General features: G+C 39.1%; 2 protein-coding genes across 2 annotated transcripts; both read right to left on the reverse strand.

Annotated features, from left to right (window-relative positions):
- Nucleotides 1-10,182: 10,182 nt before the first annotated feature.
- LOC134633460 (regulator of G-protein signaling 9-like) lies at nucleotides 10,183-13,914 on the reverse strand (the record flags this gene model as incomplete). The annotated part of the gene is made up of 2 exons (XM_063482299.1): nucleotides 10,183-12,882; nucleotides 13,451-13,914. Coding segments are annotated over 2 exons (627 nt in total), but the record flags the coding sequence as incomplete, so codon positions are not given.
- A 1,168-nt stretch (nucleotides 13,915-15,082) lies between these two features.
- On the reverse strand, nucleotides 15,083-27,001 carry LOC134633719 (regulator of G-protein signaling 9-like). The gene is made up of 17 exons (XM_063482708.1): nucleotides 26,809-27,001; nucleotides 25,055-25,151; nucleotides 24,249-24,299; nucleotides 23,997-24,103; nucleotides 22,582-22,633; nucleotides 22,448-22,506; nucleotides 22,294-22,370; nucleotides 22,127-22,208; nucleotides 19,281-19,343; nucleotides 18,765-18,794; nucleotides 18,611-18,672; nucleotides 17,888-18,001; nucleotides 17,687-17,802; nucleotides 17,485-17,572; nucleotides 16,823-16,961; nucleotides 16,268-16,350; nucleotides 15,083-16,000 (listed from the first exon to the last, which is right to left on the reverse strand). Exons 1-17 carry the CDS (start codon nucleotides 26,875-26,877, stop codon nucleotides 15,808-15,810), a joined length of 1,482 nt encoding a protein of 493 aa, XP_063338778.1. The 5' UTR covers nucleotides 26,878-27,001; the 3' UTR covers nucleotides 15,083-15,807.
- Nucleotides 27,002-27,257: the final 256 nt, after the last annotated feature.

The following is a 27,257-nucleotide window of genomic DNA, read 5'->3' on the forward strand; positions in this document are numbered from 1 at the left end:
TTGGGAGGAAGACATCTGCTATCATCACTCAATCTCTCTCTTACTGTGCTTACGATTGCATCCATGCTTCAGGGTGTGATTAGGTCAACACCAAGACACCCACTACTAACTGTTCTGCTGTGTGCTATTCTCATATCAATAATCTTTTCAGACTTAACATTGTATTAAAGACAGAAATACCTTTACAAATTGAGTACAACCTCAAGCGTAGGAGCTTATGCTCTAAAAACTTGAAAAAGCTCAGTGAAGTGTTTTATAATAATAACAAGCCTACAGTAATACAACACCACAGACATGTGGGTAAATTAAAAAAAAAACCTAAATATACTTTAAAATAAAGGAAAAATGAAGAACTACAATAATACTCCACCAGCTAAACTTGAGCCACTCTCGACTCTAAACCTAGCTCGAAACCAGATAATAATATCCATATAAATTTAAATGGTAAATGGCCTGTATTTGAATAGCGCTTTGCTTAGTCCCTAGGGACCCCAAAGCGCTTTACACTACATTCAGTCATCCACCCAAATTTAGATAAATATTTCACAAGGATGAAACGGCTTGCGCAAAATAAAAGGCAGGAGTTAGAATAACTGTTTAAAGACTGAAACACAAGTAACCTTCAGAGATGTTTTAGCTAAAAGTGGACTAAGCAAAAATACCAATATGATTAAAAAACACAGCTCCGAGACTAGAATGAAAATAGAGCCTTTGCCATTGAGACTGCTGCATATACTTTGTACTGATAATGTTGTTAGAAGTGATCTAAATCTTTAATTTAATTTGCTTTGCTGGAGGAAGTAATATCCGGGTCACAGTGTCAGTGAAGTTGCGAGCATCTCTGTGTTCCACTGAGACACAAAGCTGTGTCGTCTGCATAGCAATTAGATGCAATTTTACGTTTACAAATGATCATGCTTACAAATTATGTGCCCTGAAGGAAAAATGCAAAATTAAAAGAAAGCAACCCAAAAAGAGACCTGTGGAACAAAGACATAACAGGACGAGCAGAGCAAGAGAAGAACTCACATGTCAAAATGCTTTTTAACAGAAACGTGTCCACTAGAAGTTAAGGTCTGTGTGGTCAGCCAGTTTTTTTGTAGATTGTAAGGGCAGCAGTGGCATTAAACTGAATGATTAAGCAGCAATCAGAAGATCTCTGGAAACGTTAATGAGAGCAGTTTCAGGAGTGTGGAGAGGCTTCTGAGTGGAATTTATCAAATTAGTGATTTTTATTCATAACATGACATTGCATGCTCAAACATTTCAGAAATGAGTATCACATTTGAAATGAAACTGCAACAAGAAAAGGAAAACTTCACTTCCAAGTAGTTGCAAATTACTCAGATCCAAAGGCTAGTTTCCTTTTAGTTGGGGTTTAGGTTAAGCTTATTTTCTTCCTTTGCTATAAGTTTATTTTGTCTCTCTTTCACACACTTAGGAGCTATAGATTGTGTTACTCACATTCAGAAGGAATGGAAGTACTAACAACTCTTAATTAGGAGTACTGGGAGTCTCTTCCTCAAAGTTAGATAGAATTGTAAATGTGCTTCCTTTTTCTACTTATATCCAAAGCACTTTACTATTTGCATTTACACCCACTGGTCACTTCATTAGGTACACCTGTTAAACTGCTCAGCCCAAATTTCAAATCTGTGATATGGGCAGCAATGCCAGTAGGCATGTAGATGACCTTCTGAACTTCAAATCTGCATCAGAATGGAGAAGAAAGGTGATTTAAGTGGCTTTGAAACAGTTTTAATTTAGCTGACCAACAATTTACATCATAGTTTTTGTTAATGACCTAATGCACAAGGACAAAAACTATGATGAAATGTGCAGACACTTTTGTTAACAAATAGAAACGAGATAGAAATATTCTGGAGAGGCAAGATCCAATCAGAACTAATTAAGGCAGGATACGTTTTGGAAGTGATCCAATCAGAACTAATCTGCAGTAAGGTTAAAAAAGCACAACTAGCTCCCTCACTCCCTGTTTTGCATAAAAACTTTTGGGAGGACGAGAAGTGTAGACATGTGGACATGCATCAGGTTGGCACATATTTCATATCTGATGTCAAGGAAAATAAAATGTTGAAAACATGACAAACTTTTATGCTTTATATTTGAGTCAACTTGAGATTTAATCTGCTGTAATCTTAAGATATCTAAGCGACTCTTTTAGACTAAAACTAAAAGTCTATAGATGCCTAAACTACTAAAACTAAAATGTTCTAGTCAAAAGACTGTGACTAAAACCAATTTGCTGTCAAAATTAACACTGCTTTTAAGTTGGTTCAGGTAGTCCTTCAAAAACTGCTGATCAAGGGTTAACAAAGAGTGGTATGAAAAAGACAAAATCTCCAATGAGTAGCAGTTCTTTGGGAGAAAATACCTTGTTGATGTCATGGATATTTCCAGTACTTGTTGAATCTGTGAAATAAAGAATTTCTGAAAATGAATTAATAATTAATTTTAATAAATAAACCCTCTCTGATAGCTCAGAGTTAGCAAGTGTGACCAAAGCTGTTTTCAGGCATGAGGTCAGAGTGACGCACGAGGCGCACATGGTGCTCACACTGTGGCTGTGAATTCACCAGATATTACTTGCGCTGTTCTCACAGCTAAATCAGAAATTACACTGACTTTTGCGGTAGGTGGTCTGCTGGGTAAGAACCATTTAATATCCAGTCCAACTGAGTTGGAAATTTACTCTCTCACATGCACCAACATGTGGTAACAATAATAGAAAAGTTTGGGACTTTGCTACATATGTGAAAACGGCTGCACACTGTCAACTTGCAGCCTAAAACTTTCAACTTTCTCCCATTAGTCAGTGCCTTCGACTTTCTGTCATCTTGTGTTGGGCAGGTATTGTATAATGAGATTATCTGAACCTTTCTACTTGCAGCCTGTCACTACCAATGAGAGTCCTACCCCTGTAACACTAAACAGACTAGCAATAAGAAAATTCCCATAGAGCTGCGGGGAGCATTGTGGAATATTTCAAGTCATAAGCGGTGCATTTATTAAGCATTCACTTGTTCTATTGCTGAAATTATATATATATAGATAGCTAGATAGATAGATGAGTGCAACTCTGAATAACAGTTTTTGTTTTATATTATTTTATTTCAGTCTGACTTTGAAAATATATAGAGATATAGTTAGGAACACAACATGGAAGAATTATAGCAATAAACAGATCAGGTGCATTCAAGAATCAGATACCCGATTATGTGTCTAATTGTACTGTAGATTCACTAGATTTACTGAAAGAGAATATCTCAAGTATATATCTTTAATCCATAGAGTCCATTGGATGACAAGGCTACACATAAACAACCAGCTGTGTGTGTGTTTTGTATGTGTGTGTAGCTGTGTACACTGGTGAAGACAGATGTTTAAACAGGCAATCATCACTCAATGAGTAAACGGCTCTGGAGATTGAGCTAGTGTGTGTGTGTGTGTGTGTGTGTGTGTGTGTGTGTGTGTGTGTGTGTGTGTGTGTGTGTGTGTGTGTGTGTGTGTGTGTGTGTGTGTGTGTCTGACTGGAGGTGAATACCAAGAAAGGAGGACAGGGAGTGCAAAGACAAGAGTAGTACACAAGAGGTGGAGGAGTAAATAAAGCCTATCAGCTCATATTAGAGAGCAGCCATCAGGGCTGAATGCAGATTTGTGATTAGCCCACATTTGTGGTATTTTTATCTCTGAATGCAACTCTTTGATCGCAGCCATGTGTCAGAAGTGGAAGAATCATCTTAAGGGACATTTTTCCCCGAGTGTTGTCTAAAATACCACCTCCTCAGGGTTTGACTGGTTGATCTCTTTGGCTGCTGGCTCGCACACCTTTCCTAGCATTTGACCGTTCTGTCTGACTGCATCTTCATCTCCCCCTTCCTCCTCCTCCTTCTTTTCCTCCTCCTCTTTCTCCTACTTCTAAAGACACACTTTGAAAGTAAAAATATCCTGAGTCCAGAAAGGCATGAGAAGCGATAGATCCATAAATAACCTGGGTCTTGTTTGAGATCGGCTGACATTTTAAAGGCTGCCAGGTATTAATAACATTTCTCGTGAGACAGAGATTGTCTCTCTATAAGTCTGTGCGTGTTTGTGTACTTTAGTGTGTGTTTACACATGTGTACAGTGCATGGGCATGACTGTGCATGTTTTTTTGTTTTTTGTTTTGGTGAGTGGCAGAAAAAGAGACATAGAGACAGCGCTTGGCTGGTTTGTCATTCTTATGAAATTTTACCCCAGGCACAGCTGACAGAGATTTTACAGTTTTATTCTGAATGAAACTCCACTGACAGAGAGGCATGTTCATGAACTAACCAGTCACATCAGTAGAGAGCATCCGTGATGGAGGCTCCTGCATACAGATGATAAAATAATCATATAACAGGTATTTTAAATGTATATGGTTTTAAATGTATATGTTGTAGTTTTTATTGGTTGATTTTTTTGCCCCTGGAAGTTGCAGACTCTCATATTTCTGTGTGTTTAACTTTACCCTGTGTCTCCTGTGATTCCTGTGTATCCCAGTTCTTTGTACTTCTTCCTGTTTTCGGTCGTGTTTTATTTCATTTCTTTTTTGTGTATTTTTCCTGTTTTTGACATTCCCTCTCTCACAGCATTTCATTTTACCTGAGTATTCTTTCACAATTATTTTCCTTTTTATTTCCAGTCGGTAATTTATCTGCTGTCCACCATGCTCCCCTGCATATCTTTCCAATAATTAATTTTTTGTTGTCAGTTTTTGGATTCATTTTGGACATTGGTTGATTTTCCTTCTTGAACCCTTCAGTGCCTTAAGTTTATTCTCAGGTTTAATTAAATTTCCCCTTGGTTTGCCTTATCTGCATGTCTTCATGTTTGAATCTTTTGAGGATCGACTTCATGTTTTATTTGAGAGGACTGTGACCTATAACCTTTTGCTTGTGTCTCAATATGAGCTATTATTTAAAGGAATAAGCCCAGCTCAACCTTTTACCCAGTTACCCAGCTCTGTCGTCCATTGCCTGCCTCTACCTAGTGAATCTCCAGATTCAGCTTGTCACTAATGTGATAACAGATCTGCTAGCCTCCAGCTTGAGGTCTGAGATCAGGTTTTGTTTATAGAGCTAGAATTCCTAAACTTGTGCAATCTGTCTTCACAGAGTTGAATCAGCAAAATATTTCTCAGACAGTGATCGAAGTGCCACACCTACAGAGGAAGGGATGAAAAATTAGAACAGATTAAGAATCTGTGTCGGAGGTTAAAGACCAACAGAGGGAGTCGGGTGAGGAGCTGCGAGTAAATCCATATAGTTTCAAGGTCATTTCTTCTCACCACTATCTTCACTTTTCTGCCCTTGGTTGATTTTACTAGGTGGGAGGTCACTGGTAATTATCTGCTCTTGTCAAACCTAGGAGACTTGGTGAGAAGCCAGGTCACCTGTGATTCTGATTAAAGTCCTGGGCATGCACACCATCACATACACATGTGTGCACACACGGGGTGCATACACGGAGAAGCAGCAGGCGATTGTGCAGCATTTCATTACGCTTCTGATTTGGTCATTCATCATGTCACAGCGAGGTCACAAAACAGCCGACACATGTTTATGTCTGTGGAGACTGTTTGAGCCTGTGTGTGTGTGTGTGTGTGTGTGTGTGTGTGTGTGTGTGTGTACGGGTTCGTACTATCCTGGTGGGGACCAAAATCTGACTTTTACTATCCTGGTGGGGACTTTCTGCACCGTGGGGACCAAAATCCAGGTCCCCTCGGGGTTGAAAGCAATTTTCACACTCAAAATGCGGTTTTACTGTCAGGGTTACAATTAGGTTATGGTTAGGTTTAGGGTAAGGGTTAGGGTTAGGCATTCATTTTTAATGGTTAGGGTTAGGGTAAGGGGCTAGGGAAAGCATTATGTCAATGGGATGTCCCCACGAGGATAGCAAACCAGACATGTGTGTGTGTGTGTGTGTGTGTGTGTGTGTGTGTGTGTGTGTGTGTGTGTGTGTTTCTTATTCAGGCTTTTTTCCTCTTTTTTGATTATTTTTTCATCTCGAGCTGAAATGACAAAGACAGCCTTAGATGACTCAAATAAAAAGGGTAGATTATTAAAAGAACTTATTCTTGACTTGAGTAATTTGCATGTTCGCGATCTAAATAGACACATATTTTTCTCAGGAGGCAGCGGACATCAAACTGGAGTAAATATCACAATTAACATCTTCTTTTAATTACTTTAATCTTTAAATGTTGATTTTTTTTTTCTACTTCCTGCTTACTAGGATGTTGCATTTTTACATTATGGATGAAATATTTGAGTTGAAAAGTGTTTTGTTTTTGTTTTTTTCTCTCTTTCATTGCAGCCGAATAATTCAGCAGTAGAAACGGAGAGATCAAAGCGTTGAAGGCTGCAAACAAATAATGAACAAATGTACAAATGTTGTCTAGCTGAGACTGTGTGACAAGAACACTGATTTCTATTCTTAAAAAACAACAACAACACAAGCCAAGATTATGATGTGTATGATACGTGTTTTTAAAAAAAAATAAAAAATCATTCAGGTGTAAAACCAAACTCCAAGGGCATCATTAAAAGATGCTTCCACACAAATGTATTTTAATATATGCACCCCCTCAGATGAATGTTAAGCATGCTGCATAAATTCCCTCCTTCTTGGTGAGCTAATGAATGAATGGACTGCTTGTGAATGTCCCACTGTGGGTATTGTGAGACAACAATCAGATGGTTCTGTTCAGAGCGACCAACACCAAACACACAGACAGATCAAAGCTCTGCTCCAGGTTCAGTTCAGTAACCTCAGTGATGCTCTGTCTCTATAGATCAGTCAGGGAGATGTGGGACAGATGGAAGGTGGTGTCTCCCACAAGCAAACATGCTTATATAGCAAATAGCTTATAGTAATGTCTCGGTAACTGCGATATGATCCATACATTTACCGACATTTTAAACTAACAGGAGGTTTATGTGGGAGTTCATAGCAGAAGAGGTGTTTCTGCATAAGGCCTAACACCCAAGTCCCCTGTGTTTAATAACACTTAGATGCATAACATACATAGTTTAAATATAGCATAAAAATACTCTCAGAAATAGTGTGTTTTTCTAACAAAAAATAAATAAATAAAAAAAATAAAATTAGCTTTCAGAGACCTAACATGGTTCCTATTGCCATTGCCGTACTGCCTCCCAGTGGTTAAACAATGTTATGAACACTTGTTGAGGCTGTAAGTTTACATTACAGTTTTTTCTGAATGCTTAAACCCTAACTGTGATTCTTATAGGACAATTTTTAAAACTATTAATACTTATAGCAAAATCACTCACTGAGTTTGCAAAACTAAAAGCACAAACACTGCTTTGCACTCAGTTTGCCATTTTGTAACACACACTTTGCAAAACTGTAGGTACAATCCACTGCACAGCACTCTTTTTGCAGAACTGTAAACACAACTCACTGCTTTACACTCAATTTCCAAATGATCAACACACTCCTAGCAAAACTATACACATTTATGGCTGTTATTTACACTACTTTGCCAACTGTCTGGCCCACTGTCACATGTGAAAACTGTTTTAGACAATTAGGTCACTTTGCAATCAGCCTAAGCACTATAAATAAGCTACAGATAAGTTGTCTGTGTGGAGTACAATGGAGGGAGCAGGAAGAGTGAGAAGAGTGAGAATTAGAGGAGGCCGAGGAAGAGGACGTGGAGGTAAAGAAGTAGGATGAAGAGGACGACAAGGACAAGGAGGTGAATTTAGAGGAAGAGGACAAGGAGGAGCAAGAGGAGGATGAGGAGGGGGAAGAGGAAGGGTAAGAAAAGTAAGAAATAGAATTGCTGATCACATAGTGGATGTAATCAACCATGGAATGACCCTGAGGGAAGTTGGCCAATGGGTTCAGCCTAACTTGAGCAGCTACACTGTAGCAAGCATCATAAGGACATTTCAAAATGAGAATCGGTTAGTACAGTCACTTTGCACTAAGACTTGTAGCACTGCCATATGCTAATGAGAAACATAACAATACCATAGATGTTAAAATACTGAAATTGTTACTTTACAGAATTGCTAGACGACCAGATGCTGGGGCAGAGGAAGAATGTTCACTGCAGACCAAGAAACCCATATAGTCAATATGGTGATTGCAAATAATTCCATAAGGCTGCGCGAAATTCAGCAGCGTATAATTGAGGATGACACCACCTTCCAAAACATACAAAATGTGAGCATTTCTGTATTAGGTGGTGTACTTGCCCACAACAGAATCCAAATGAAACAAATCTACAGAGTACCTTTTGAAAGAAACAGTGAACGTGTAAAACAGCTGCGATATGACTATGTGCAGGTAAGCTATAGTATCATTGGTACTGAATCTGGAAGTGCATACTGTAGTGCTGTGCATGTCCAAACTGTTTGTTTAGGTCAGCGATTGGCAACCTTTAATATCAAAAGAGTCAAAAAAATATGTTATACAAAAACAAATCACTTTTTTTAAGCATACATGAAAATATTGACAACACAAATAGGTGGAAATTTTTAAATCTTCCACCATACTCTGCAGGAACTGTTGATTTCTGAATTATTTTCATTACCACTAGAACAGACGATTTGTTTAGTGGAACAAGAAAATACCCTTTAGCATGTTTAAGGCAACATCTAAACAGAGGAGCTATAAAACTGTGCAGCTACTTTTAGTTCTGCCTTTGTTCGTACGTATTTCCCTTAATAGTAAATGAAACAAATGGCACCATAACAACTTTAATCACAGTAAAAGTAAAGTCAGTGGCTTCAATTTAATTTTGACTAAAGTCCAGCTGCAAATCAAGCACATCGGTGAACTGAAACAGCTCAGTCACACTAGAATGAAAATAGAACAACAACCTTGCGGTGGTATAGTGATTGATTTTTGTGCTGTAAGAAACCAATTGCATGCAGATGCAGCAACCAACTTATCAAGATCGAGCATGCAACACCCTCACACTCTGAGCAACCATTTTACATTGCAAAGGTTTCATTGTGGGAGGCAACCTGTTTTCTCAGTCACAGTCTGACTCACACTGACTGCAAATAATGGCCATCTAGTTTATAAATGCAGATAGCAGATGACAGTCTGTGCTGTTTTTACTCAACTGGTTGTAATCTGGTTATATTCTTATATAAAAGCAATGTCATTTTGCAATTAAATTGCTGTCCTGCCGCAGCTATGTCACTAAATGTGAAACAATTTCTGTTTCAGATGTCTAAAGCTCTGGCTTGATTGTGAATGTAAGTAGTTAATGTGAATTTCTTTGTATGTTGGCAATAGATCTGTGATTTTCACAGATTTATCACAGTAAATCTCCATATTATCGCAAACTGATTGCATGTAATTGCCAACTTGACCCCATTCAACGGTAACCTGTTAGAAGACTGATTCCATCTTATTGCCATTTTATCAGCATCTTGATGCACCAAAAATGACAACTGAGTGTGAGTGGTTGCAGACTTCATCCCCATCTTTGAAAAGACCATATAAAGTAAAATAAGGGTTGGTATAATTGCAATAGAAACTCTTGTTTATTTTTTTGTCACAACATTTCTTCAGCTTACTCTAACTTGATGTTTTCCCATGATTGTCCAAGCCCCACCTACAAGTGCTCTGCACCATACAGATTAAGAACCACTTGTTTTAAGAATGGTGCTTTTTTTCTTGTGCTTTTTTGTGCAGATTTAGAAGTTTTAAACATGAGTGAGGCGTCTATTGAAGTTAGTCCATCCATCCATCCATTCTCTTACACTCATCCTTTTCAGGGTCATGGGGGGCAACCAGAAAGATGAGCATTCACATTCACACCTATGGGCAATTTAGAGTTACTGATTAACCCAACCCCACTAACTGCATGTTTTGGACTGTGGGAAAATGCCAGTGTGAACCCACACAGACACAAAGAGAATGTATAAACTCCACACAGAAATACCCCAGTCAGGTGGTGGATTCACATCCAGAACCTTCATGCTGAGAGGTGACGAAATTTTGTGCTATTTTATCATCTTAGCCCCCTGATTTCATTTTTTTTTTTAATTTGCATACTACAATAAAAAATAAAATTCTGAAAGCTGTATTAAAAAATAGTTTCAAAGGCCAGTCCACCCAGATTCCAGGTGAACCTTTTTGCAAAGACAATCATTTATTGAGGCACTTGACACAAGCCATGGAATGTACATATCAAATACAACAAATTTAAGGTCTTTTTCACATTCTTGCATCTGTAAACATGAGAAAGATAATACATTCAGACAGTAAGTCCATGTTGTCCCTCATACAGGAGAGACTTGTGAGGGGGAAAATATCAACACCTCACTCAGAGTAGTGTACAGTACACAACAGCTACACAAAGTGTACAAAACAGCAGTGGAGTCAAATACAAAAACTACTGACCGACTCCCTTTAAAGTAACCCTTCATGCATGAAGAGCGTACATCTCACAGGAGTGGATCAGCAAAAATAGTAGCATGTAGACAAGCTGCTCATGTGCTCTCATTTGACCTGAAACGCATCTATTTGGTCATTTCACATGTGCATAAGAGGTAAGTAAACTAGGGTTCAGGCATCTAAGTCTATTTCGCATCACAAGAACACATCTCGACTTTAATAGATATATAGGTACATTATCAGTTAGCAGGCGTGTGTGGAAGCAGAGTCTACAGATGTCTGCTTTGGATTATCACACTCTAGGATGTAAACATGTACTTCTTGAGAACTACTGGTGGTACTTATGGTCCTTGGCAATCACAAAAATACTTCAGTTTATCTCTTTTTATTCGTGCTGTTTTGTTTTCCCGTCCACTTGGCTCTAAGGAAGTATGTGTAGATGCCCGCTTAGTAAAAACTTCCAACAACAAACCAAACATAGCAAAATATCTCCAGTGTGTGGAGGTGGATAAGGCTGCTGTTGGGCTACAGTTCATCAGCAGGTACAGAATGAGGCTTGGGTATGAAAGCTACGGCTCATGTTTTGAAAGCGCTCACCCTGTTCTCCATGTGGAGCAGCCTCTGCCCAAACTACACCTCTATCCTAAATACAGGGCTCAGCTGGTGCTCACATTAGTAAGGGTTGGTGAATATAAGGCTGTAGTTAAAGGAATACTCCAGCAAAATCTAGATTTTGAGTGTTAAGACATTTTCTGCCTGTTGGCTTGGACTCGTGTTTTGTATCCACAGTGTTTTCTATGCAAATATATAACAAATACAAATACAAATACTACTACTTTTTATAGGTTTCATTATTTTCCAGAATGTGTAATGGCTCAGTCATACTTGAGTATAAAATAGGATGACAACCTCCTTGCCGCTAAAAAAATCTGTGATTGCACAATGAATTTTCTTCACATTTAGTAACCGATTGCACCTGGTTACCCAGAGTGTAACACTTTCAGCCTGTGGGAGAATACTGGGAATTGCAAGACAGCTGTGCAGGTCACCTGATGGGAGGCAACCTGTCTCCAAACAATCACGGTCCAACTCGGACTGATTGCAATCACTCTCAGACAGATTTCTAACACACTGCAATCAATCTGAGTACGTCTAAGTCAATGAGTACAAGTTCTCTGTGGACTCGAACAAACTCATTGCCAGATCTATTCTGGTCATTTCCTCCTGAGGCTCAGCTCATTTATTTATGTCCTCTGTAGAGAACACCCAAATCACAAAACATATTAACCCTCTCAGGCTCAAATTAAGTTTTTGTTGCTAATGCACAACCAAGTCCTGCAGTGGTACTTCTGAGTAAAAAAAAACTCATAAAATATGTATGTGGGGTAATCAGGTTGTTAGTTTTTAACTGTTGCAAATCGGCAACACCTGCCTGGAGAGGGTTAAACTGAAAGATTCCATTCTCAGGACAATATTCCTATACAAAAAGGAAGGTTGCCAAGCAACAGTGTTATTTTGCAGTTAAATAACCGTCCTGCTGCAACTACGGGACTTTTTGTTGAAGAATTTCGGTTTCAAATCTATGAGGTTCTGGGTGGAGTCAGAATGTGTGTAGTAAATGTGAATTTCTGATTAATGTGAGTTTCTGTTTATGCAGATGGCAACAAATTTGCAACAGAGGGCAACAGTTACAATTTTTGCCAATTTATCAAAGTTAATTACCATATCATCACAAACAGCTTTTTTGCTGTCATTAAACTTATTCAGTCACAGATAGCAGATAGACAACAGTCTGACTCATCATGTTGCTGTTTAATCATTGCCTTGATGTACCAAACTTGGTTTGAAGGTGAAACCTGACTGTAAGATGTGGTCTCGGTCTTTGAAGCAACCATTTCAGTGACAACAAGGTTGCAAGTTTTGGTTTTCTTGATGTGACGGTAGCATAAAGAAGGCTTTAAAACACTCTTCAGACCATTATTTGCTATATATGGACATAACCACGCCTGCATAAACTCTGTGTACTGAGCCATATTGTTAAAAACAAAATGTTTTGAAAGTTCTGAGCATGGACAGTGAAATTAGGATTATGCTGCAACATGTGTGACAATGGAGCATTTCAAGCCAACAGGCAGGCAGGTGCAGCAAGTTAATGTTTGGTCCACTCTAGACAGCCATTTTTAGAGTATCCCAGAAAGAGTACTGTCGGTCTGTCCTCTTGTTGATCGAATTTATGTTATACATTATGGTCTGGTCCCACCATTTTATACCTGTGTAATTCCAGTGTATTAGCCTGTCCCATTCTGTGGAGTGAGGCTCTCCCAAGGGCAGATGATCTCTTTGGTTCCCACTCTTTCCCGAGAGATAGCTCTGTTCTCCTCATCCTCATCCTCAGACTCAATGGGGTAGATGCGGCACTCTGGAGGAATATCCACTTTGATCTGAAAAAAGCTGAGAAATGTTTCAGAAAAAGATGAGATAAAGCAGTCATCAGGGGCTGATCTGATATTATTTGTCACATTAGCAACATAAACTTTTACTTTGTGTACCTTAGTAGCCAAACTAGATACAAAGTCTGCATACACAGCCATGACTAAAATACATACATTGTATGTAATATAACAATATTTACATGTGCTGTGTCGGTTAAATAAATAACTGAATATGAGATGACAGTTTTGACTTCCAGCTTTTATGCAAAGATGTTCTCATCATATTGGTTTTGTAGGAACTGTAGCTCCAATATTGCATATGTATGAATTTTTGCAATAAAAACAAAAATAAATAATTGTATTAAAAATTGAATAATTTTTCTTTTTCCTCTCTTGCAATTAACAAATAGTCCTAGTGTCCTAGTTACAGATAACAGCCTCTTCCTCAGGCCTGTTCTACAACTGTTTCACTTCTTCTTTCAGCACTTCCACCTAAATTTAAAGTAAAACAAGACTCCTGGATTGGAGCTAAAATGATGGAAAACATATGACTTTCAAAGTAAAAGTCCTGCATGACTGTCACTTACTTGCCAATCCGTCTGGGCGGAGCCTGACTAGGTTCATCTGGGCTGATTGGCTGTATGCGGCTGCTTGTCCCGGCAGCTGAATTACATTTAGGTGACAAGCTGGCAAACATAGAGGAGGGAGTGCAGCCTCGCTTGAGTAGACGACGCAGGGATAGAGCCATGCGAGACTTGGACACGTTCCCTCCTGCAGATGCTCGGGCCTCAGGGTTCCCTTCACTTTCCCCCTCACTGGCTTCTGCTCGCCGCTCAGAGGTGCTGTCTAAGGCCACGCTGATGGGGGACGGACAGGCTGGGGTGTGGGCCAAAAAGGGAAGAGAGGGCGAGGCGTTGGCGGAGGGGGGGTCAGTGATGCCAGAATAGACAGCGAGGTGGGGCACAGGAGTGGTAAATCGGCACAGCTGTGAGGTCAAAGGGCAAGAGACACAAGTCAGAGGGCAGATAAATACGTGTCTGTGTTTGGAAATTTTTTAGCAGATGCTTCCCTGAATACATCACTATTCTGTTTACAGACCTAACAAGAGACATAGCACGCAAAGGTTTCATAACATCAACTTCATTATAACAATATAGAGTGTGCAAGACATAGGTATGGAGAAATATCACTTTCTATAACCAAATTAATATTTAGCCTCCAAGACAATCTCACTGTCCACTCAAAGTAAAGAAAAGTCTGACCAGCATTCAGCTCTGCTGATTCATGATATTAAAGCTCACATTAGAGCACCACACTTTCATGTCAGAGAGCACAGCACTTTAAAAAACATAACATCTGTAACTGAGTAGGGTAGGCTTTGATAGCGTATCCTGATTTTCCAGTTGTTTTTTGTCCTCAGGCTGACATACCCCTGGGACAAATGCCTCAGTGCCTATGATGTCATAACAGTGAGTCCTGCTCCAGATGGAAAAACAATAACAACTTTTTTTTTTAAGTGATGACGATAACAGTCATCACTTTTATCATCAACCCATGATATCAGTGTTGGTCTCAAAACCCCACAGTGCTGCGATGATTACCCGAGATCTTCATAATGTGTTATCCCATATGCCTATGATGCTGTTTATGTGCCTCAGCCATATGGCTGAGGCACATAAATCTGCTTTTGCAATACTGATAAAATTTTTTCCAGAATATTCTTACGAGCTATCACAGGGTCGGCAGTAGCCCAGGAGATTTTTGATTCTAGCTCTCACTGTTGCTTGTTGCCTGCAGCATTTTAATTTTACTTTAAATGGATCTCCAACCTAAGCGTCACAGGCATTATGAATGGAGGCACGTTTCTGTTTTGTTAGCTAAATCCAGAATTTTTTTTCTAATATGCATTTTAATATCATCTCAATGATCAAGCTGTAGAAACAAGCATATGTTTACAACAAGTGCAAATGGTTAAGTAAATTTGCAAACTTATGTTGGTCTTAACTTTGCACTTTCGCATCACAAAAAAGCAGGTTTTGAAAGAAAGAAACAATGGAAGGGAGGGAGGAAGGAAGAAAGGAAGAATGGAAGAAAGGAAGGAAGGAAGGAAGGAAGGAAGGAAGGAAGGAATTGGAATGCATTGCACGACAATCTAATTAAATGGAAAAATGAAAACAGTGAATAAATGACGGCTTAAGTCCAAACACATAAGTATGAGGTGGTTTTATGAATGTTTTATTACCTTGTGACTGATAACAAAGACAACTCAAAACATACTAAAGAACAGTGAATGCACAAAGATGGACAGTACAGTAAATGTGTCATGACAAACAAAAAAAACAGACAACACTTACAGCTTACATGGACGTAAATGTCAGCGATGACAATAGATGGCTATTTGTCTTCTTCTTGTAGTAATTTATTAACATGAGTTGCAAAAAAAGGTTGGTTCAGATTTTGAAACATGCATTTCCAAAGATGTCAAAAATGTGACTCACACAGAAATATAAAGTATGTTTACATAGAGCCTGATCGATATATGATTTTTAAGACCGATATGTGTTGATTTGAAAATCTAATATTTTGACACATATCCTAAAATCTATCTATCTATGAAAGTGCTCTCTGGTGAAAAAACTATGCAGCATCAATACACAAACATGATTAAAGTTGTTATGAGGCACAACAACTTCAATTATTTGAAGTTTTAGTTATCAGTCATTACCAATATTGATACCAATAGATCAGCAAACAGCTAATTTCAGCAGATATATCAGCACGCTGATAAATTAGCTGGGCTCTTGTCTATGACTCTTCACTGAAAGGTCTAATAGGAACATATTATAGATGTTTTCTAATTTATTATATAAAATTATATCCTGTCTAAACATATAATGTATTACATGTATTATATGTAACTATTATAGCAATTAGACAAATAAAATTAGTCATTTTTGACTGAGGTGCGACGAGGGGGCGCCTCTTTGCCCTGTTTGCTGAGTTTGCTCATGACCTGTGTGATGTCAACAGGGGCACTGGCGGCCATCTTGGCCTTTTGCTCCTGCTCCTGTTGCCGGATGATGATGGGACTGAGACTGGGCCGTCTGTTTCTTGCATTTTGCTCCAACTGGGAGTCACTGGGATGATGTATGGGTGGGAAAAAAGAAACAGGAACAAGGTAAGAGTTGAAAGTGGAAAATTCAGGATTGTCTTTAAGAGTACGGAGGAGAGAAGAGAAAATTTGAGTTTTGTGTTATATATTTGTTAGGGTTGTTTAGACTGCAACATTCCTCTTTGCTGTGACTAAGACGTATTTTCTGTTAGTCAAACTAAAACTTTCAAATAAATGTTCCAACAATGTCTGAGAAAAGCTCCACAAATTCAATGCAAAAAGTGCCTCTTACCTGAACTTGTGTTCCTCGGGACATACGGCCTTCTTCGTTGTTTCCTTAAACACTGGAGATTTTAGGTATCGGCCATATGAGTCCTGCAAAATACAAAATGCTATCAGTTGGTCCAGTGAGTTGGTCTCTTACAGGTACAGATACAACTTCACCATTCCCTTGTGATTTAACCATAGACATCCAGGTCTGAAAAGTGAAGCCAATGCAGAAGTGCCTTAAACTTCCTTTCTTTACAGTGGCCAGCAGGGGGCACCTCATCTGGTTACAAAGTTCATATTGTATAAAAGTCAATGAGAACATTATCCTGCTACTTAATCATTTATGACACCAGTTAACAATTTTTTGTGAATTTATGGTCTCAATAAAAGTCTAATCTGATACTTTGTGATGTTTAGTTTCAAATCATGCTCCCATTTAGAGCAAATTACACACGTTGCTATAGCATGGGCATGCATAGCGCCATCAGCTCCACAGTCAGCTCAAACCAAAATCCAAAAAGGTATTTTAATTTATACAGTCTCTGCACTGATCACACCTGCTGACATGTTTACTGACCTTCTTCATGAGCATGTAGATGTGAGTCTGGGCTGCATCCAGGACGTATCTGTGTGGGTGTTTCAGACCTTTCACTGTGATTTCCATCGTCTTTCCATCGATGTTGATCCATCGTGGAGCACCGCGTGCCAGGAAAGTCCTGAGATCAGTGAAAGTGGGAGGAATGAAGAGGAAATGCTTTGACACTTACATGGAAAAACCTCAAAAGCCACATAAAAACTTCTTCTTCAGTAAAGATGTGAGAAAAAATATCCACTGCATTGTTTTCATCATTTAATCATCAGTTAAAGTAACACTATACTTGCAGGTAAAGTTCACTACATGCAAAGTTTAGATTTAAACTGTAATTAATCTAAGGCGTATTATTTCTGGCTGATGGCAACCAAAATTTGTATTCATTCTCAGTTTTATTTTAAGTTTTAATTTTTAATCTCTATTAATTAAAAATAATTGAGTGAATTTAATGTTAAAAATAAAAAATAAAAACACTGAACGTCCAACATGTATTTGTGTCACTATTAAACTAATAAATATAACTATTAAAGAGTCATAAATCACTGTCAGTAAACATAGTTGCCAATTTTTTAAATCAAATAATACTTTCTTCTCCACTGTCTTCAATATTTACCAGAAGAATAATATATTCTTCAAGTAGTTCTTACTTGTAGATCTGCTCTGCTTTCTCTTTCATTGTCGCAGCAGTGCCCCACTTCAGATCCTCACAACCTTCCCAGAATGCCAAGTTCTCACCTGAGTAGGTTTAGAGAAAATAACCAGATATAAACTCAGATTATTCCTAACCCCTTCTACTGAAGGAAAACTGAAGGACCAACAATGACTTTAAATTGCACCAGACTAACATACCGCTGAACTCTTTCTTTAGGAACAGTCTGAAGTCATCTCGTCCTCGAGGGTCTGAAAGGAGCTCTCCAAAGCTGAACGTCCACCTCTCCACACGCATTTTAGTGGGTATTTCCACACTGTGCCACACAGATAACAAAAACAAGATATTCTTAATTATTGTCCAAAATCAGTGACTTCTATAAGTATAATCATCTTACGCACTTGGGCATGTTCAAAGCCCAGTATGTGACGTCATCAGTGAGCCAGGGGTTGCTGGGAAGACACTTGGACAGAAAAGGGTCGTGGCCTTTATAAGTGGCACAGTATTTCACCAACCTGCAGTGGAGGGAAAAACACGTCACCATCGACCACACTGAAGGAAAAAAAGTTCTTTAACCATTAATGATGCAGCCACACAGAAACAGTACAGCAAGTGCAGTCAAGCCTAAAGAAGGCATAACTCACATTATCTAATCCCTCATCAGTCAGAGAACAGCAAATACACTTGACAATACATGTTTGTCTACTGTGAAGATTCTCATTTTCTTTTTATTTGCTGGAAAGACACGTGGGAAATATGTCACAGTAAAAGATTCAAGTGAACTTTCTACTAGCTAGCCATTGAGCTAGCTACTTAGCATCTAATCAGGGTCCAGTATTTTTCTTTTTTTACTAAGGAGAAACTGAGACTGTTGTGGAGGGCTCCACCAATAAGCTTAAGCAGCCCTCCACAAAGGTCCCACTTTCTCAACTGCCTATCCCTGAAATCTTTTCTAAGAATAGCTTTAACCTGTCTGACCTTTACAGATCACTCAGTGGGGTTATGCTGAAACTAATGTGCATGTGTTACTTTAAGGCATACAGCTAATGGTGCAGCCAGGGTATAGAAGGGGTACTGGTTGGTTACAGATAGTAGCGAGCATGTTATATGAGGGACTGTCTTACGCGCCAATGGACACTGATGATTTCACTCTGGGACGCATGATGGACTGCTGGGTGAAAATCATCTACAGGGAGAGAAATGACAGCCAGAATAACACAGAGCTGCCACTATACTTGATCAATAAAACATCCAATGAGTGAGTAGAAAAAAACTTACGATCCTCTCGTAGTCATCGGGTGTTTTTGCCTGAGGAAAAATGTATTAAAAGTATGAGTACAGATAATAAATCATATACCTTATGACTTCACAGTTAGGACACTGTGTATGTATTTCTGCACAGAAAAAAGCACCGTTTTATACATCACTTCTTTATCATTGTTGGACTCATGATGAGCACTTGTGAACACTAACCTTCAACATCATTTCACAACCTGAGCTGAGATTCAGGTACTTTTTTTGTTAGCAAGTATTATAGCAAGTGCATTCATGAGGTGATGTGAGTGTGTGCAGATGTGTTCACAACCAGCTTAAAAGTCTGGGTTTTGAAAACATAGCCGTAGGAAATGCCTGCAGAGAAGAAGAAAGGAAAAGAGAAGGCCTTAATTTTAATAAAAGAAAACAGCATACATATCATTTACTGTACCTGCATTAATGCATTAAAGCTTCTTATGGGATATAAGCTGATTGAAAGGAATTATGTTCATGCGGGTCAGGCAGAGACTCACCTGTTACCTCGTGTGCATTTGGATCTATTAGTCTTTCCAGTCCATAGTCCATAGCACTCACTGTCCCTGGCTACATGCACATCAACAAAAGAGAATTACACAGTGTTTACCAAAGGACTAATTAATTAAAGCAGATGGCTGTTTTATAATGCTAATCATCAGCGGATAATGTGTCGTACTTCTCATGGCCATCTCAAATAAGAAGAGGCCAATCACCAAATTCACTCTTGGTCATTATGAATACATCTTCAAGTACTTTATTTGTTTCCCACGGGGGGCTTTAAAATGCATTGACTTTAAATCACATTTAGCAGTCATTACGATCAATCTGAACCTGTAAGATGAAGTTTTATGGACAGCATAAGTTATTTACATCAAGTTGTCATTATATTTATTTTTAAACATGAAACATCTGTTTCTGCTTTTATTGAATACTGATTTTTTTTAGAAAAAGTAAAACGTTTCTTCCTTTTTAAATTGTGCATCTTAAATTAAGAGTGTAAATATCTTATTTAGTATTTAGAAGGAATGAAATGCTTGAAGGCTGGAAGACGGAAGAAATATCTATCCTTTTTGTCTGAAAAGCTTTAAAATACACAAACCAACAAATGCAAAGCAGTTAATACTCTGATTTTGTAAGTATCAATTGGCCACAGCATTTAAACTTCCTGTCTAATACTGTGTCAGCAGACACAGGAGCCCCTTTTGTGTCTGACAGCAGGACGTTTGATCGAACTGGGATCTAGGAACTTCGGATGGGTTAGTTGTAGTTGTACCCCAAAATTCCCGGCAGAACTTGACCTATCAGCTTTTATCGTTGGTAGCTGATTAGTATATAATAAAAGCCGCTATTTGCTTTATTTTACAGTATGCATATGAAAATCTCAACTGAAGGATTGACAACAGAGCACCCTTGCAGCGATAACTCATGTGCCATGAGACACAAATTAGTGCCAATGCCAGTGACCCTCATTAGGTCAAAGTCTTCTGTGTATACACTATATTGCCAAAGGATTCACTCACCCATCCAAATTATTTAATTTCAGGTATTCCAATCACTTCTGTGGCCACAGATATAAAATCAAGCACCTGGCGTGTAGACTGCTTCTGCAAACACTCACAGATCTTAGGAACTCAGTGAATTCCAGCGTGGTACTGTGATAGGATGCCACCTGTACAACAAGTCAAGGCATGAGCAGGCAGAGTGGGGTCAGCAGATACTGAGGTGCATAGTGTACAGAGGTCATGAACTTTCTGCAGAGTCGAGCACTACAGACCTCCAAACTTCACGTGTGCCTTCAGATTTACTCAAGAACAGCATATAGAGAGCTTCATGGAATGGATTTCCAATGCTGAGAAGCTGCATTCAAGCCTTACATTACCAAGTACAATAGAAAAGCGTCATATGCAGTGGTGTGAAGCATGCCCAACCTAGACGTGCTCTCTGGAATGATGAATCATGCTTCTCTGTCTGGAAATACAATGGATAAGTAGTTCCAGTGAAAGGAACTGTTAATGCTTCAGCATACCAAGACAATTTTGGGCAATTTCATGCTCACAAGTTTGGCAATAGTCCCTTCCTGTTCCAACATGACTGTGCACCAGGGCACAAAGCAAGATCCATAAAGACATTAAAGAGCGATTCTGGTGTGGAAGAACTTGACTGGCCTGCAGAGTCCTAATCTAATAGAACACCTTTGGAGCAGAGACCGGGAGCTAGGCCTTCTGATCCAACATCAGTGTCTGACCTCACAAATGGGATTCTGGAAGAATGGTCAAAGGTTCCCATAGACACACTCATAAACTTCATAGAAAACCTTCCCAGAAGAGTTGAAACTGTTATAGCTTCAGAGGATGGGCCGACATCATAATAAACCCTGTGGCTTAAGAATGGGATGTCACTCAAGTTCATATGCATGTGAATGCAGACAAGCAAATACTTTTGGCAATATAGTGTACCTCACCTCTGAAAGGACACAACACAAGTCACGGAGCACAGGCTACAATGTGCTACATTACTGAACAGGTCACCAGTAATCAACACAATATTCTTCCTAAAGGTTGAAGTCATAAACAATGAAAAGAACAACTGTTTAATATTATGCACTTAACTGTGTTTTTATTATGGCCCTACTTTATATGATGTGACCATATAGTTTATGGTGGCATATATTATGCAACCAAAACTTTAGAAAGACATATTTCTGCAATATGAGAGATGTTTGTGCAGGAAAATCCCAGTAGATCAGCAGTTTCTGAAGTGAGAATATCCTCAAACAGCTTTGCACCTAATCAAATGACTGCAAACCAATTAACTCATGGGAAACACATGGGTCTTTGGTTGGGAGCTGTCACTGTCTTTAGTAACGGTTCTAGCTGTAATCCAGCATCACAGCACAAGAAGCTCGATGTGCACAAGGTGCAAACCACTGTACCACTTTCTCCCATGCAGTGTGAAATATTAATCAGTTGTGCCCTTTTCCTCTGACTGGACATGCAGTGGTAATGAGACATCATGGGTAGAGATAATGAGATACCCTGGGAAGTATTGCAGTGTGGTGCAATTTACTTTCTTACTTCTCTGTTTACCTGCAATGTACCAATATCTGCTGTTTACTGTTCAGGCTTGATAACTATATCTGTGCGTGTATGCTTATATTATCTCATGTTGTGGGGACATAAATGTGTTTATATAATCACATAGTGAGTCCCAGCTCCTTTTGGTGGCAAAAAGCCATTCCCATTCACGCAAATCATAAAGGACTTGGTGTAGTGACGGCTAGTCTAAGTCTTCAAATATAAATTCACAAACGTCTTCTGTAGTGATGGAAACATGCTTGTGTGTGTTCTCACCGGAGGTCTGTGAACCACCCAGTAGGCTCTCTCCTGACAGTCAAACACCACACGGTCCGGTTTCTTTCTCTCCTTCGCAGCTCTAAAACCAAACCCAAACACAGAGAGTCATAACACATTGTTACCCTTAATGCTTCCCGATATCACTGAGCTTCCTGCACACCCACCTATACTGTTCTTTAGCTTGCATCACTATAAAATCCCATTTATGATTCATCCACTTGTGAAGACGGTTGTACTGCTCCTGAGGACATAAAACAACACCTCAGTAAATGCCAACAGAGAAAATTAATTGCCGTGGGATTCGTGTCCAATTCTCACCTGCTCGTGCAGCTCCAGGATTCCTTTCTTACGTATGTTTCTTTTTGCCAGGTAGATTGCTTAAGTAACAAAAACATAGACGGATGTTAACGGTAAGTGATTCTTGGTAACGGGATGCATTCAGATACACTCACCATAATCTGTATCCTCAACAGGCCACTGCTGTGTGGGCCAGAAATATGGTGTCTGCAAACAACGGAGGGCAGAGGTGATGATTAGCAGTAAGCGTTTTTGTGAGTGGGATTCATTTCTTGCAGATTTAAGGGTGTTTTTTGTTGGTTGTTTTCAATTTGCAGTCATTCAGGAAACTAAAGCCAGACTAATTTGGGGTTTCACATCATAAAATAAATAGGACGGAAATTGGTTTTACCTCGCTTTAGTGGTTTTGTGTCTTGTAATGGTAAACTCTTTTATAATCTAATCACTGCATGTTACTGTAGTGATGCTAAAACCATTACAGAAAATCTGGCACATGCCGCTTTCTGGAACTAATTTACCAATGGGAAATTACCATGGTCAATAATGTTGATAAAATGAATCAGCTAATATATTAAAAATAATGACTGAATGCAGAGTTAAATGTATATTACACTGAAAAAAAATCTCTCAAAAAACTAAAAATATCCCCAAAATTTTCTGACAGTAAATTCTAATTTTTACCAAAATGTACAGGCATTTCTATGTATTGTAAAAATGCAATGCATAGTGAAAAACATCCATAAAAAGTAATATGGAAAATTCCTTTATTTTAAAAATGGTGAATGCTTTTACAAAGATGTTTTGTTTTTTTTATTTCAGTGTAGGGCCTTTCTGTCTTTTTTTTTTTTGTCTTTTTTTTAAAAGAACAAAAAAAGTATTTAAAAAAACCCCAATATTCTGCACTGAAAAAATGCAGCACTGTTTTAAACTGAAGTAATTTTCCATTTAATTTTTACACATTTTTGAAAATAAAGGTTTCTCACATTTTTACATTTCTGGATGGATAAACTTCCAGGAAGTGCATGATTTTACTTCACAAGGCTCGATCAACCTTTTTTTTTTTTAACCTTCCATGGCTCTGCATTTTTATTTTGAACTTACATGATATACCGACATAATTATTCTTAGAAGTTGCTATGTGCTCAGGCTAAGAGACACAGCAACTTTCTAACCTTTACATCAAATGAATTTGATGTACTGATGTGTTTTTATCACAATCTTTTAGGCTTTGCACCTAATAAATTAGCAACTGCTCTGTCGTTTTCTGTTTTCTTGTAAATAAACAACAGTCACGCTTAAATGACCTTTGCAAGCATTTCAGTTTACATTGCATTTTTGCATGAGTTGTGGAGTCACTAGATAGCAGGAACAGGACTGCACACTATGCCACATTTGTGTTTCTGCATGACTATGTGCATCCCTTTTTGCATGTTAACAACACGCAAAAACACTGTTCAGTGTGCAGCAATGAAAACTAAATCTTCCCATAGCCAGAAATACTGTTTTGGAAGATCATTTGGCTTTGCTGCAGCTGAGATTTTGGCTAAGCTTTAAAATGTGGTGTGTTTACCTGGAAGCGATACAGGGATGCATCTGGTTTGACCACTAAACGCTTGTGGTCTTGTATAGGGTAGATGTATCCTAACGCCACCAGCATGGAGCCAAAACTCCTCGCCTCTGAATAAAAAAGACAGATTTGCTATAAATGAGGTTGTATCACCAATTTTCACTGTCAGCTAACATGATAACATCCTAAAACTGTCTTCTTTTTATCAAAACACACACTTTGAACTGGGATGGCATCAGCTAGCTAATCTCTCACCTTCTGCATCGATTTGGAATCTGTCTGCTAACCACGCAACTATGTCTTCACCTGAGGAAAAAGGACTCAAGGTCAGAAGTAACAAGGAATCTATGGAAATAAACAACACTAGTCAAAAGGGCAGCTTGAACAGCAAACAACTTTAAATATACTGTATGTTGATTATGTCCATCAGTGCATGCCTGTAAATGCCAGACAGCTAATGTCAAAGAGAGACATGGAAGGAGAAAAGGGAGGAGGAGAAGGATGACAAGTGAAGAAGAGAGAAAATGACAGAAAGGCAAAGGAAAGAAACAAGAGGAAGAAAGAAACTAAGAAAGGAAAGGAAAGGAAAGGAAAGCTTGTGAGATGAAAGAAAGGGGGAAAGGGGGAGGAAAAGGAAACAGGAAAAGCAAAGGAATCAGAGATGGAGAGAAAACAAAACAGCAAAGAAAGTGAGAGAGGGAAGTGGAGAGAGCAGCAGAGAAGAAGCCTTTGGTATGTTTTCATTCATTCAGCTGCGGGCATTCAAAGCTTGCAGGTGACGTAGAAGTCTGGGTTCCCTCTCTTCTCCTCCTCCACCACCTACTGCCTGCATTCCTCTTGCTTCGGTCTCTACATGTTTGTTTCCTCTCGCCTGCTCAATCATCATCCTCCTCCTTCACCTCCTACTTTTTCCCTCTCTCTGTCTCTGAGACCATGGGGTTGTCATGGAGATGAAATCTGTAGCTCCAACGCCGTGGTATCCTCTGGCGAGGTTGTGCAGGTACAGTCACTCAACGATCAAGCCATTGTAGTGTATGTAAGAGTGTTTGTGTCCACTTTACCAGTAATAGCATGTGGTATTGTGGTGATAACCAGTCTCTGAGGCTGTAGCTTCACTCCCGTTGCGGGGTCCTGCATCTCGAGGACCACCTTCTCCGCCTGCACAAAAAAAGGTTGTGAGGAGGTGTCACATCAGAGCTCATAGTGTAGGTTTTTGGGGCAGCAGATTTGATTGTAAATCCTAAATTTTGATCAGTGAAATTCACATGACGGTGATGATGATCATTAGTGTAATCTCGAGCATGCACAGCATCACCATTAACCTCTTTTCTACTTAATGAAAGGCAGAGAAAGCTGCATTAAACTGTGTCTCACTGATTAAAAAAGGGCAAATTTCCCCCCTGGGATGTTAAGGCTCAATGTGTAAGCTTGTAATTAATACTTCCTATCAGACAAATGCCGAATGATTCGGTTACTGTGTCTCTCCAAACAACTGTTCAGCTTTTTAGTCCAATGACTGGATTACAGTTTTAATGCTGCATTAGAAAGTGGTGAGAAGCGAGATGACGGGATTGTTTCAAGCCCTGATCTCATGGCTTTTGTTTGGCTTGTGTGGGAGGTTTGCGATGACTCACTGCCCTCTAAACAGTTTTTCAGCTATCATACCATCTGATCCCAGAGCTCCCCCACAACTTAGGTGTGTACGGAAGAGGAAGAAATCCTGTAGTACATTAATTCACTTTATGTGTGTGTGTGTGTGTGTGTGTGTGTGTGTGTGTGTGTGTGTGTGTGTGTGTGTGTGCGTGTGTGTGTGTGTGTATGTGAGAGAGAAAGAGAGAGAGTGTGTGTTTGTAGCTGACTCCTGGGTCTTTTTGAAGTGGCTTTGTGCTTTGAAGTCAACCTGGAGAGGCTATAAGCCCCAGACTGAGCTGGACCAAAGTGGGCTTTCATTGACCAAAACACAAAGTTCTCCAGGAAATGGATTCTGTGTGCATTCCCCTGGAGAGAGGGGGACACTGTGTGAGTGCTACATCTGGGAGCTCATGTCTTGATTATTTCCTTCCATTTATTTATTTATTTTTTCTAATGCTAAAACATTCTCTTTGGTGACCATCCAACTGAATTTTAAATATGAGATGATGAATGAAGGACTGCTCTGGCTGGCCTCTCTCTCTCTCTCTCACACACACACACACACACACACACACACACACACACACACACACACACACACAATTCACACAGCGCCTGGATTAACTTCTTTCCAGCAGCTGGTTGGTGTAGATGGAGGTATTGATACTGATCCAGGCCTAATGCTTATTAAACAGAACGACCTTATCACAGTGAAAAGGTTGAAACAGAACACAGTCTGACAGCTATATAGAGTGTAAGGGGGAAGCTGACATGACATCTGATTTACAGTATGTTGACATCATTCTGAAACATGAGTATATGAATAACATCTCTAATAACCCTTAATAATTAAAGTCCATATTATTAAAGAAATGCATGTTTGCTATTGGGTTTCCCTAAAGCTTTTGTAGTCCAAATGGTACCTGTGGGTTTTAATCCTTAATGGAATGACCATCCTTAATAAATCTATTCAATGAAAGCATTGGGATTTCCAGAGAATATTATAGATTATTATAGTGCAAATGCCAACAACAGCCTGGGTTTGTGAGGTTCCTGCAGACCACTACAGTCCAAGCATTGCGTTAGAGAATTTATACAAGTCACTAATGATGCGTCTGCTGCAGGTATAATCTATAAGCCTGTGCTCTGGTTTACATCATCTAATGTAAGCTGTGTAGCCCACCTTTTTGAGACAAGCCATCCGTGGTCGGTACCTCTGTCCATGATCCCGGAGAACGTTTCGGATGGTCATGTTGTCTGATGCTTTGCACCTCTCTCTCTCTCTCTCTCTCTCACACACACATACAACACTGCTACCGCCTGTGAGAGCCCTGTGTGTCGTGTGGGGATGCTTGAGGGGAAGTGCAATACTGATCGATGGTGATGTTGCCTTCAAATGTTCCCCCATAAGCCTCTTACTTGGAAAAACGGAAACTGTTAATGTGCTATTATTTTATCATTTTTAAATTGAATTAGGATTAGATTACCCATATGGCACTTCAGGCATGTAATAAAAAGTTGACAGCTCCAATAAGAGTGACAAATAATTGTCTAAAATAGGTTTAAGTAATTGCAATATGAAGCCGTTTTAGTTAAATATAGGCAATAATTTAGTGCTCTTTATCTCATCAA

This window comes from Pelmatolapia mariae, linkage group LG8 (assembly GCF_036321145.2).
Source record: "Pelmatolapia mariae isolate MD_Pm_ZW linkage group LG8, Pm_UMD_F_2, whole genome shotgun sequence".
Lineage (NCBI taxonomy): Eukaryota > Metazoa > Chordata > Actinopteri > Cichliformes > Cichlidae > Pelmatolapia > Pelmatolapia mariae.